The sequence below is a fragment of the Geotrypetes seraphini genome, chromosome 12 (genome assembly GCF_902459505.1).
Source record: "Geotrypetes seraphini chromosome 12, aGeoSer1.1, whole genome shotgun sequence".
Taxonomy (NCBI): domain Eukaryota; kingdom Metazoa; phylum Chordata; class Amphibia; order Gymnophiona; family Dermophiidae; genus Geotrypetes; species Geotrypetes seraphini.
The window spans coordinates 77248827-77261568 of NC_047095.1; the positions used below are offsets into that span (position 1 = coordinate 77248827).

The window sequence follows — 12742 nt, forward strand, 5'->3', positions numbered from 1 at the left end:
GCGTCTTCACCACTCTGAATAACTTCATATCATCTGCAAATTTAATCACTTCGCTCGTCATACCAGTTTCCAGGTCGTTTATAAATAGGTTGAAGAGCACGGGCTCAAGAACCAAATCATGTGGCACTCCACTCGTGACACTGTTCCAGTCCGAGTATTGTCCATTTACCCCACTCTGTTTTCTATCTGCCAACCAGTTTTTAATCCACATGAGGATTTCACCCTCGATTCCATGGCTTGCAATTTTTCAAAGTAGTCGTTCATGCGGGACCTTATCTAATGCCTTCTGAAAATCCAGATATGCAATGTCGACCGGCTCGCCCTTGTCTATCTGCCTGTTTACTCCCTCAAAGAAGTGCAGCAAGCTCGTCAAGCAAGATCCTCCCTTGCTGAAACTGTGCTGGCTGGTCCTCATCAGCACATGTCCATTAAGGTGATCAATGATGTGATCCTTTATCAGCGCCTCTACTTTCTTTACCTGTACCGAGGTCAGACTCACCGGTCTGTAGTTTCCCGGATCTCCACTTGAACCTTTCTTGAAGATCGGTGTGACATTCGCCACTTTCCAGTCTTCCGGAATCCTTCTGTCGACGTGTCTGATGATGGAGTCCCCCACAACGAATGCTGTCCTCTTAATCTTCTCATGCCTCTCTGGCTGCAGGTCCGTGTCCCTGGTGTATGTCCATTTCTTCAGCCATATGTCCGTGTCCACATCCTGGCGTTGGCTTGCACCGGACTCGTCTTCTTGTGGGTTCCCTCTGCTGTTTCCAGATCTCGCTGCACTGCCACTCATTTCTTCCTTGTGGTCATCCTACAGATAGTACTCACTCTCTGTAGGTGTATCTCGGCAGTTCCATTGTTGCTGGTGGTTTTCCATGGCCTCCCTGTATGCCTCTTCGATGAACTTCTCTAACTCACGGACTTCTTCCTCGATGGTTTCCTCTGTCTTGACGTTTTCTGTATCCCTGTCCTCCTCTGCTGCTTGAAGTGCCTCCATTTCCAGTATTTTGCCCTCCAGGAGTCTGACTTGTTTCTTCAGGTTCCCTTGAATCGAGTGCATACATAAGACCGCCTCCCAGAGGAGAAGTAGTCATACATATGGCAGATGGTGCAGAAAACTAGGTAGCTCATCTTCCTGCTCCTGTCCGCTGCTTCCATTGCTGGTCTGCTGTGGCTGTCCTCTGTGTCTGCTGCAGCTGCCCTCTGCTCTTCTTTGCAGTGACTTGTCCCTTCTTAAAGACCCTTCGCAAAGATGCTCTCGCTAAGGCGAGCGTTTGCGCGCTGAATGGCTAAGCGTTGTTGGACCCTCCCCCTTTAAGGGGGAGTTCAGATCAGATCTTCTGCTGACGTTGGAGGGGTGGGCGGAGCTGTCTCTCGCCTCTGCCCCTCACTGTCTCTCGCCTCTGCCCCTCACTGTCTCTCGCCTCTGCCCCTCACTGTCTCTCGCCTCTGCCCCTCACTGTCTCTCGCCTCTGCCCCTCACTGTCTCCTACCTTCTCTCCCTCTGATCTCCCTTCCGCTTTTCTCCTGCTCCCGACTCTCCCTGCTTCTGGTCAGCTGTCTCCTGACTCTCCTTTGTGCCCCACTCCTCTTTCCAAAAACACTAGGACTATGGAGCAAGCAAGAAAGCTACAAAGTAGTAAATTTTAAGCTCCATCAAACCCAGTATTCTGTTTCCAACAGTAGCCAATCCAGGTCACAAGTACCTGGCAAGATCCCAAAAGTAAAACAGATTTTATGTTGCTTATCTTAGGAATAAGCAGTGGATTTTCCCAAGTTCATCTTAATAATGGCTTAAAGACTTTTTTTTTTTTTTTAAGGAATAACTGCTATAACACAACACTGTTTTCACCATCCATCTTTTTTGCTGATATTGATGTCCATTGCATATATTTAGAGGATATGGGATCAGTATTTTTACATAAGGAAATGACTGGGGCATGTGTCAGTGCTGGTACACAGAGGAAAAGACCTGTAACTGGTGTCCTACCTGTACATAGAGGGGAACGCACATCTCATCAGCACGAGGATTCCTGTGAAAGCCACAAAATTTCCTCCCACTAGAAATGGAATCCATCCTGAGGAAGTATAATATATAGAAATAAAAGAAAACATAAAATAAATAAAGATGATACATTTTTATTGGACTAAAATCAGAAATAAGCAAATGTTGACAAATAACAGTATACGAGTATAAGTGAAACAAAAGCATTTAAAATGACAGTCTCACAAGAAGAGGGAGGGGTAGGCAAGGTGAGAAACAGGGACGGCTTGGTGAATAAGAGACAGAGTGATGTGGGTGGTTGATATGAAGGTGACAAAGTATAATTTCATGGTTTATAATGTGACAGAAAATCAAAGTCTTTGTTAAATCCTGTCTGGTGGGTGTCAAAATTTATCATTTTAATTTCAAAGGTCTTGCGTTCCTGGATTGTCTTAAAATTTCCTTTTAGTATTCTCACCATAAAATCATTGATGCAGTGTTCTGGTTTGCTGAAGTGTAGTCCAGCAGAGATAATATCTTGGTTGACTTTGATTCTTAATATGATATTTATTATTTATTTATTTTAAAAATTTATATACCGTTTAAACCTAAACGGTTTACATATCATTACATACATAATCTGTGTAGATTGACTCTAGTCTTAAGCATCTGGCTTGCTTCTCCAATGCAACACCTATCTTTACACTTTTTGCATTGAATGATATTTCCATTATGTCCCTTCTGGATTCCATGCACTAGGGTGTCCAATCCCTTCCCGCAACCTAGGAGTTGTAGAAATCCAAACACTTTTCTGAGCACATGCTCCTCCTCCCTTAGAGTAAGAGCTAGAGCCATCTGCAGTTTCAATTTATGCAAACAATCTGTGCAGAAGTCTTTTGAATTGATCTGCTTTTTTCGCTTAAAGTTCAGTCTTTTTTTAATGGCTTCAGTGCCTTGAAACACCTTTTTGGTGGTCCTCTGTTGGAGGAAAGGATGTAGTCCTGCGAGTACAGACTGCTGCTTCATGGAGAAACTTTGGATCTGTAAAGACAGCCTGCTGTGTGCCACCAATCTTCGACTCGGTGTCCATTCCCATCGAAGTTCACTTGCCCACTGACATTGTCGGGAGTTTAGGCGCAGGCTGTATGTGTCCTGAGTAAAAATCCCCTGGATTTCAGGGTGCAGGCTGCATTTCTGCCCCCAATCATGTGGAGAAGATCCATGGGGGCGGAGGTTACAGTCAGTGTCCAGCAACTGGCAGTCCAAAGATCTTCAAGTCTAGTCAATTTGGAGCTATTCTGAGGCAGAAAATCCTTTTCTCCATTCAGCTGCTATCGGAACTTCGGGGGTGGTTTGTGAAATGTGTTTAAACTCATTTTTCACTGTTTCTTAGGGTAGGGTTCAGGTCTCCCAGCTCCCCAGACCCCAAATCACAATTTTTTATTTTCATATTTTGTTTGTTAGCTGTGTTTGGTGCAAATTCACTGGCAGCGGCCATCTTGGATTTTAATCAATCATTTTTTCAAAGTTTTATTTCTGCCTCAAAACCCCTCAATTTGATTAAAAATCATTTTGGAAGGACCCCCGGCCTCTAATCTGTCTAATGTGTGCCTTGGTTTTGACAACTCTTCCAAATCCAGCCATCCTCAGATGTCCAGATCCCAGGCAGCTACTGCCCCTAAACAGCCTTCTAGATGTCTGCCTTGCTCAGTTTTCCAGAAGTGGACCCGCCTATCCTCAGTTAAATGGGTGCTGGACAGCATTCAGGAGGGGCACTGCAAACAAACTCTCCTACAACCACTTTTTTCATCAACTATGGAAGAAATTGCCTACTAAGATCAGGTCACTAAACTTGCTGAAGTGGTGAAGACCTTCCTCTTCCACTAAAAATGCATTCAGCAGACAGACTCCCTTTATATACTCCTGTTTGTAACCGCTCATGTCTTTATTTTACATTGTGAATGTCTTATTCTAACCCATTTTGAGCTTCTGGGAGGATGGGATAAAAATCTAAATAAATAAATAAATAAGCCATTTTGCTCTGCTGTACAGGTGTTAGAATGAAGTCTTTGGAGGTTACAGTTGTTAAGAGACCCATGGATCTTCATTTTCAATCACTGAAGGTGGCAACTTTACCTCCAAATGTGAGTCTGGCTTCCCCCAATGCTTTCCTTTCATTGAGGAGGGGGGGGGTCCTACCCCACATCCTCAACCTGTAATCTATTTGGAGCCTGACAATACTCCCAGTGGGTCCTGACACTGTAGTGGAACAGGCTCCACGGGAGACTAGGCTCCTGATTCTTTATCCTTGGGAGATACTGCTACTGTGGATCATTTCTATAGCACTACTAGACATATACAGCACTGTACATCAAAACATAGAAGAGACAGTCCCTGCTTGAAAAAACCTACAATCTAGTTGAGACAGACAATGCTCAGGTGCATCCTCTGCTACATAACTCCAGGAAAATGGAACGCCACAAAACACGAACTTCAAGATTTCATCTTCCAGAATTCTCTAACTTCTACACATAACCTGCTCCTCGGTGACATAAACCTCCACCTAGAAGACCACACCTCCAAACAAGTCGATGGCATACTCTCATACCTCAATGCACTATCCTACAAAATTCTTTACCCCCAACCCACGCACAAAAAAGGCCACCAACTTGATATTGCTTATACCTCTATCCCTCCCTCAACACTTACTGACCAACACTTAACAGCCCCTACCCTAACAAATATCTTAAAAAAAAGTCTAGGGAGAGTACAAATAATGTGAATAATGCTAAAGGTGTCCAAGTAGCTCAAGCGGGAATATCCCCACTGAGACATAACAAAAATACAACATGGAGGGCTATGTACATCAATGCACACAGTTTGGGAAACAAGATCCTGGAATTGGAAACAGAAATAAGGAATGCCGACCTGGATGTGGTGGCGATATCTGAGACCTGGCTCACAGACTCCCATGGGTGGGACATGGTCATACCGGGTTACAGCTTGCTTCGCCGGGACAGGGAGGGCAGAATGGGAGGAGGTGTAGCATTATATACTAAAGATGACATAGGTCACAAGAATTGCAGATGTCCAGTACACTGGGGAATCCCTTTGGGTTAATTTGGCCAGAGGGAAGGACAAATGCCTGTACCTTGGCGTAATTTACAGACCCCCAAGACAACAGGATGACCTGGATATGGAATTAATCAGAAATATAGAGAATATCACCTTGCGTGGAGACACAGTATTGTTAGGTGACTTCAACATGCCTGATGTGGATTGGGATACACTTACCTCTGCTTCCGGCAGCAGCAAGAGGCTATTAAACTCTATGAAGGGAGCATGTCTCAGGAAACTGGTGTTGGATCCAACAAGGGATCAGGTAATACTGGACCTATTACTTACCAATGGAGAAAGTGTCACAGAGGTCTCGGTGGGTGACACATTGGCCTCCAGTGACCACAACATGGTATGGTTCAATCTTAGGAAAGGTTTCACTAAATCTACCACACTGACCAAGGTCCTCAAATTCAAGGACACAAACTTCAAAGGCATGGGCTCCTTTATTCACCAGGCGCTGCAAAGCCAAGCAGAAGCCGATAGCGTGGAAGAAATGTGGTCGAATTTGAAAGCCACCATACAGGAAGCGACAAACCGCTATGTTAAATTAGTAAGTAAACGGCGAAGGAACAATAAGCCGCAGTGGTTCACTGCAGAGATCTCAGACCTCATCAAGGAGAAGAAAAAAGCATTCATCTCTTACAAACAATCGGGGAAACAGGACTCTAGAGCAGGCTACCTGACCAAGTCAAAAGCCGTCAAAACAGAAGTCAGGGAGGCTAAATTCCACATGGAGGAGTCTCTGGCAAACAACATCCAGAAGTGAGATAAATCCTTCTTCAGGTATATCAGTGACAGAAATAAAAACTCAGGCGGGATAGTACGTCTTAGGAAACCAGACGGAGACTATGTGGAAAAGGACTTGGAAAAAGCCCAACTGTTAAATGAATACTGCTCAGTCTTCACCCGAGAAGCGCCGGGGCTCGGCCCTCAGCTACAGACAAGGGTTGACTCAGTTGACCCGTTTAGTAACTTCGAGTTTACGTCCAGCAGTGTCTAAAGTGAGCTGTCAAAGCTCAAAGGTTAACAAGGCAATGGGGCCTGACAACCTACACCACAGGGTGCTCAGGGAGTTGAGTGATGTCTTGGCGGAGCCACTGTCCGCGCTCTTCAACCTCTCCCTTAGTACAGGCAGCGTCCCGTTGGACTGGAAGACGGCTAACGTCATTCCACTCCACAAGAAAGGCTCAAAGATGGAGGCAGCAAACTACAGACCAGTGAGTCTAACATTAATAGTGAGCAAACTAATGGAAACTCTAATCAAATGCCAATTGGATAAGATCCTGAATGAGGAGAATCTACGGGATCCCCATCAACATGGATTTACTAAGGGGAGATCATGCCAATCCAACCTGATCAGCTTCTTTGACTGGGTGACGGGGAAGCTGGATGTTGGGGAGTCCCTGGACATCGTATACCTGGACTTTAGCAAAGCATTCGATAGCTTACCACACTGCAGGTTGTTGAGCAAGATGAGTTCTGTAGGATTGGGCGACACATTGACGAAATGGGTTGGGATCTGGCTTGGAGGTAGGCTTCAAAGAGTAGTGGTGAATGGCACCCCCTCCGAAATGACGGAGGTGATCAGTGGAGTGCCCCAGGGCTCAGTCTTGGGCCCGATCCTATTCAACATCTTTATAAGAGGCTTGGCAGAAGGGCTTCAAGGTAAAATAACATTATTCGCCGATGATGCCAAACAAAGTAATGTAGTTGGCAAATGCACAACGGACAAAGATTCAATGCCCGACAACATGATGCACGACCTACTCCTACTGGAGCGCTGGTCTAGGACCTGGCAACTCTGCTTCAATGCCAAAAAATGCAAAGTTATGCACCTGGGCAGCCATGCAAGACTTATACCCTTAATGGCGAGATCCTAACAAGAACGGTAGCAGAACGAGACTTAGGGGTGATCGTCAGTGAGGACATGAAGGCTGCCAATCAAGTGGAGCAAGCTTCATCCAAGGCAAGACAAATCATAGGTTGCATACGCAGGGGTTTCGTCAGCCGTAAGCCTGAAGTCATTATGCCATTGTATAGATCCATGGTGAGGCCCCACCTGGAATACTGTGTGAAATTCTGGAGGCCGCATTATCGCAAGGATGTGCTGAAACTGGAGTCGGTTCAGAGAATGGCCACCCGGATGGTCTCGGGACTCAAGGATCTCCCATACGAAGAATGGCTAGACAAATTACAGCTATACTCGCTCGAGGAGCGCAGAGAGAGGGGAGACATGATCGAAACGTTCAAGTATCTCACGGGCCGCATCGAGGCGGAGGAAGATATCATCTTTTTCAAGGGTCCCACGGCAACAAGAGGGCATCCGTGGAAAATCAGGAGCGGGAAACTGCGAGGTGACACCAGGAAATTATTTTTCACTGAAAGGGTGGTTGATCGCTGGAATAGTCTTCCACTGCAGGTGATTGAGGCCAGCAGCGTGCCTGATTTTAAGGCCAGATGGGATCGACACATGGGATCTATTCACAGGGCAAAGGTAGGGGAGGGTTATTAGGGTGGGCAGACTAGATGGGCCATGGCTCTTATCTGCCTTCTATTTCTATGTTTCTATATGTCCCAACATCCCCACTCACCAGACATTCATATTTCCAATGGGGCCTGGCACCCCTCCCTATGGTCAGACCACTACAAACTTACATTCACCATCAACTGGGCACAAAACACAAACCCCACAAAACCTCCTTCATAACCCGACAAAAAATCGAACCCTCCACATTCTGGGCCAAAGCTGACCACATAATTACCTACATAGACCCTAATGATTTTATACGCCAGTGGCGCACCCTGAGCAAAAGAATCCTGAACAAGCTAGCCCCAGCAAAGATAAAACACAAAATCTGCAGATCTTCTGACAAATGGTTCGACACAGAACTCCTCCAACTAAAAAGACATTGCAGACATCTCGAAAGAGTCTGGAGAAAAAAGAACCAAGAACATACCAAAATAGCATGGAGAAACTCAATAAAACAATATAAGGTCAAACTTAAAGAAAAACGAAAAGCTTATTACTCCAAACTAATCGGCACAGAAACCTTAGACACAAAGAAACTCTTCCAACTAGTAAAAAATCTCACCGACACCAAGCCATTCCTACCCACACAAGGTACCTCCCCTCCAACAGCCACCCAACTAGCAGACTTCTTCAAAAAAAAGATTACCACAATCAGAACTTCTTCAATAACTCACTAACCCACCTCGACGAGATAGTAATAACCCTACAACAAGAGATGCCACTGCAGGTGACAGGTACTGGACCAACTTCCCAGTGGTACAATGGTCGGACATGAACCGACTCTACAAAAAATATAGCCAAGCGTCATGCGACCTGAACAAATGCCCCTCATACCTTCTAACAAATGCCTCCCCCAAATTCAAAGCTAGCCTCATGCAATGGATTCAAACTACTCTCACGGAAAGTCAATACCCACAAGACCAAGGAGAAATCATAATCACCCCAATACTGAAAGACCACAAAGGCCCAATAGATACCCCTTCCAATTACAGACCTATCGCCTCAATTCCATTATATGTTCAACTAACAGCAGGTCTGGTAGCACAACACCTCACAAATTACCTTGAAGACCACAACCTACTTCACCCCACACAATCAGGGTTCAGATCAAACCACAGTACAGAGACACTACTAGTATCTCTACTAGATATAGCCCGACAGCACCTTAGTAAAGGAAGAAGGATGCTGATAATCCAACTCGACCTCTCTGCTGCATTTGACCTGGTAGATCACACCATACTTCTTCAGATTCTAGAAGCCATAGGGATCTCAGGTGGGGTATACAATTGGTTCCAAGGATTCCTCAAAACAAGAACTTACAGAGTAAAAACAAAAGATCTCTTATCGGATCCCTGGTCTAACCCCTGTGGAGTACCTCAAGGGTCACCTCTGTTGCCTATGCTCTTCAACCTCTTCATATCCTCTCTTGGTACCATTTTAGACAACCTAGAAGTAACTTCATTCAGCTATGCAGATGACATAACCATACTCCTCTCCTTCGACTCACAAGACCCCACCCCAATAGACAACCTGAAAAAAACATTAGAAGCAGTGGAAAAATGGATACTAGACCACAAACTGAAGCTCAACCTGGACAAAACAAAATTTCTATTGCTTGAAAAGGACAAAACCCCATCTATAACCGAATTAGAAATAAATGCCACCAAATACCCCATACAGCCCGTTCTTAAACTCCTCTGAGTCACAATAGACAGATGCTGCTCCCTGCAGGTCCAAATCAACAAAACTACTCAAAAAGCATTCTTTACCATGTGCAACCTACGAAAAATAAGAAAATTTTTCGACAAAGATCAATACAGACTTATAGTCCAATCCCTAGACCTGAGTCTAGTGGACTATTGCAATATCCTCTACCTACCATGCCCCACATACTTAATAAAACAACTACAGACTGTACAGAACACAGCCCTCAGACTGATCTACTCACTTGGAAAATTTGATCACATCACCAACGCCTACCTAGATTCACACTGGCTACCTATACAAGCCCGCATTCAATTCAAACTATACTGCCTACTATTCAACGCACTAAATGGAACTGCACCCACCCATCTAAATAACCGCCTAAATCAGAACTTCTCATCCAGACAAAGGAGAATCCAGTCCCCTTTCTCCCACCTCTCTCTCAAAGGGACTCAGCGCAAAAAGATGTACAACCACCTACTAGCAACACAGGCAGCAAAATTGGACCCCTACATCTCCAACCTGCTCACAGCGACAACTGACTTCAAAATGTTCCAAAAAAATATCAAAACCCTGCTATTCAAAAAATTTATCCAGATAGCCTAACCCCCTTCCCCTCCCCTCTTGCATCTCCCCCCCTCTCACCATCTCTACCAGTATTATCCCCCTAAGACTCAACAATGTAACCAGCTTCCATTCTTTAACTACCTCGTAATCTTCCTGCTTCATCTGATGTTTTCCTAATTTTTCTACCTATCTTGTACCTTCTTCTCAAAACTTTATTATGAAACCAGCTCCTTAATTGTATAATGTAATCAGCTCCTTAATTGTAATTTTTTTTCCTGGAAACGTCCAGTTATCTTAATTGTAACTTTTTTCCTGGAAATGTCCAGTTATCTTCTGATGTAATCCGCTTAGAACTGCAAGGTACAAGCGGAATAGAAGTCAGTAATGTAATGTAATTGGTGCTTAGCAGGTGAGTTATAGTATGGAATTGAATGCAGCTTCAGAGAAGTGGGTTTGAGTCTATTTGATTACTGCCAGAGATGGATCCTGACATGCTGAGACAGGCAATTAGTTCCAGGCATATGGTGCAGCAAAGTAGAAAGAACGGAGTCTGAAGTTGGCCATAGAGAAGGGTACAGATAAGAGAGACTTACCTGATGAGTAGAGTGCCTGGGGGTGGGGGGTGGGGGGATATGGGGAGAGATGAGAGATACTGAGGACCTGTGGTGCAAATACACTTGTTGGTCAGTAAGAGGAGCTTGAATTGTATATGGAAATGGATAGGGAGTCAGTGAATAATAATAATAACTTTATTCTTCTATACCGCCATAATCGTTTGACTTCTAGGCGGTTCACATTGAAGAGAGCTGGACAATCAGCGATTTACAATATGCAGATAGTCAGTAGAATTACAATATGCAGAATCTTAAAAAGTGGTGAATTACAGTATGCAGAATCTTAAAATGCAGTGAATTACAATATAACATATAGTTTGTTAAGAATTTCAGAGGGGACATGTTAGAAATAGTAGCGAATTACAAGATACAGTTTGTTAAGAAGTGACTGGAGGAGAGGGGTAATGTGGGCATAGTAACATTGGCCGAATATGAGGCTTGCAGCAGAATTCTGAACAGATTGAAGGTGAGAGAGATGGTTTAGTGGAAGGCCTGTGAGAAGTAGGTTGCAGTAGTCTAGGTGAGAGGTGATGAGGGTCATAGCAGTGCTCTCAGAAAGAAGCACTGCTATGACCCTCTCCATGCTCTCTCCTGCAATCAGCTGTAAGACATCTACACCTCTGCATCATTCTAATATTGTGTAAGCCACAATGATTCCTAGCTGACACTTGCGGGATACAAGAATCAGTATGGTATGATATTGTAGAGAAACAATAGGTTTTGACAATCTATTAGATATGTGAAGAGGAGGAGAGAGAAGAGTCAAAGATTACCCCGAAGTTGCGAACCAATGAGACAGGGAAGATGAGGGCATTGTTCGCAGAAATAGAGGATGGGGAAGAGGAGAGATGGATTTAGGTGGCAAGATAAGGAGCTCAGGGGCAGATTCTCAAAACTAAAATCTGCCTTTAACGTGCTTGCTAAACTAGTTCCATCCGGTTTAGCTTGCATGTATTGTAGCAGTGGATTATGAAAACGGCTTACCGAGGAATCTTCGCTACTTTCCACCAACCTCATTTGCATGAGTGTTTTTGGGAGAATGACTTGCTTTTTAAAAATCTCTACAATAACAGCTGTGACAGCGGCCCATTGTTTGAGAATCTAGCCCTCAGTTTTGGCCATGTTTAATTTAAGATGGTGATAAGGCATTCAGGTAGCAATGTCAGACAAGCAAGTTAAAATATGGGAATGAATGTTTCCTGAGATTTCAGGTGTAGAGAGAGAGATCTGTGAGTTGTCGACATAGAGATGATACTAAAAACTATGGGAGGAGATTAGAGCACTAAGGGAAGAAAAGTGGTCTCGGGACAGAGCCCTGAGGTACACTGACTGACAGTAGTTTGGCGGTGGAGGACCATCATTGCACACACTAAAGGTGCAATGGGAAAGATAGGAAGAAAACATAGTACATGAAAGCAGATAAAGACCTGAATGGTCTATCCAGTCTGCTCTGTACAATGGGTTCTCAGTCCAACCAACTTCCTAAATTCTGAGCGTTATTTTGCCACTGTAGCTGAAAAGAATGGTATTTTATTTTGGAATGTGCTGATATGTAGAATTCTAATGCTATGTTTTGACATTGCTTCAGATCATTGATTGAACCATGTAAATGAAAAGTGTGGAATTTTCAAATATGGACCTCTGAGCCGTCATGAAGAAGACTCCAAAGGAAATCCATGAATGTATGATGCAAACATTGAGTGACAAATGCCCATCATACTCCACACTGAAGAAATGGTGTGCAAACTTTCAGTATGGAGATTGAGACCAAAGATGCAGAAAGGTCTGGGATGCCTCAACTCCTGAAATTGTTGACCATGTCCATGACCTGATTTTGTCAGACTGGCAAATATAGGCTAAAACAATTGCTGAGACATTACAGATATCCAGGGAACACATTAGGTGTATAATCCACGAGCAGCTAGGTATGCAGAAGCTATCATTCAAGGGGGTGCCCAAATGTTAGAATGCCGACAAGAAACAATACGGAGTGGACATTTCCAAGTTGATTTTGCAGCATTTTCAGTGAGCTGGAACAACTAGTTACTGTTGATGAAAAATGGTTACACCACTGTAATCATAAGAACATAAGAATTGCCATACTGGGAAAACCGAAGGTCCATCAAGCCCAGAATCCTGTTTCCAACCCAAGTACCTAACTAGATCACAAGTAGTAAAACAGATTTTTTGCTGCTTGTCCTAGGAATAAGCAGTGGATTTCTC

General features: G+C 44.1%; 1 protein-coding gene across 1 annotated transcript in view; it reads right to left on the minus strand.

Annotated features, from left to right (window-relative positions):
• Positions 1-12742, minus strand: part of MPL (MPL proto-oncogene, thrombopoietin receptor) — a 135253-nt gene that overhangs the window by 22816 nt on the left and 99695 nt on the right. Inside the window, exon 11 of the mRNA XM_033915538.1 lies at positions 1991-2078. Within this exon, the coding sequence (XP_033771429.1) occupies positions 1991-2078 (88 nt within the window). The remainder of the gene's footprint in view (positions 1-1990; positions 2079-12742) is intronic.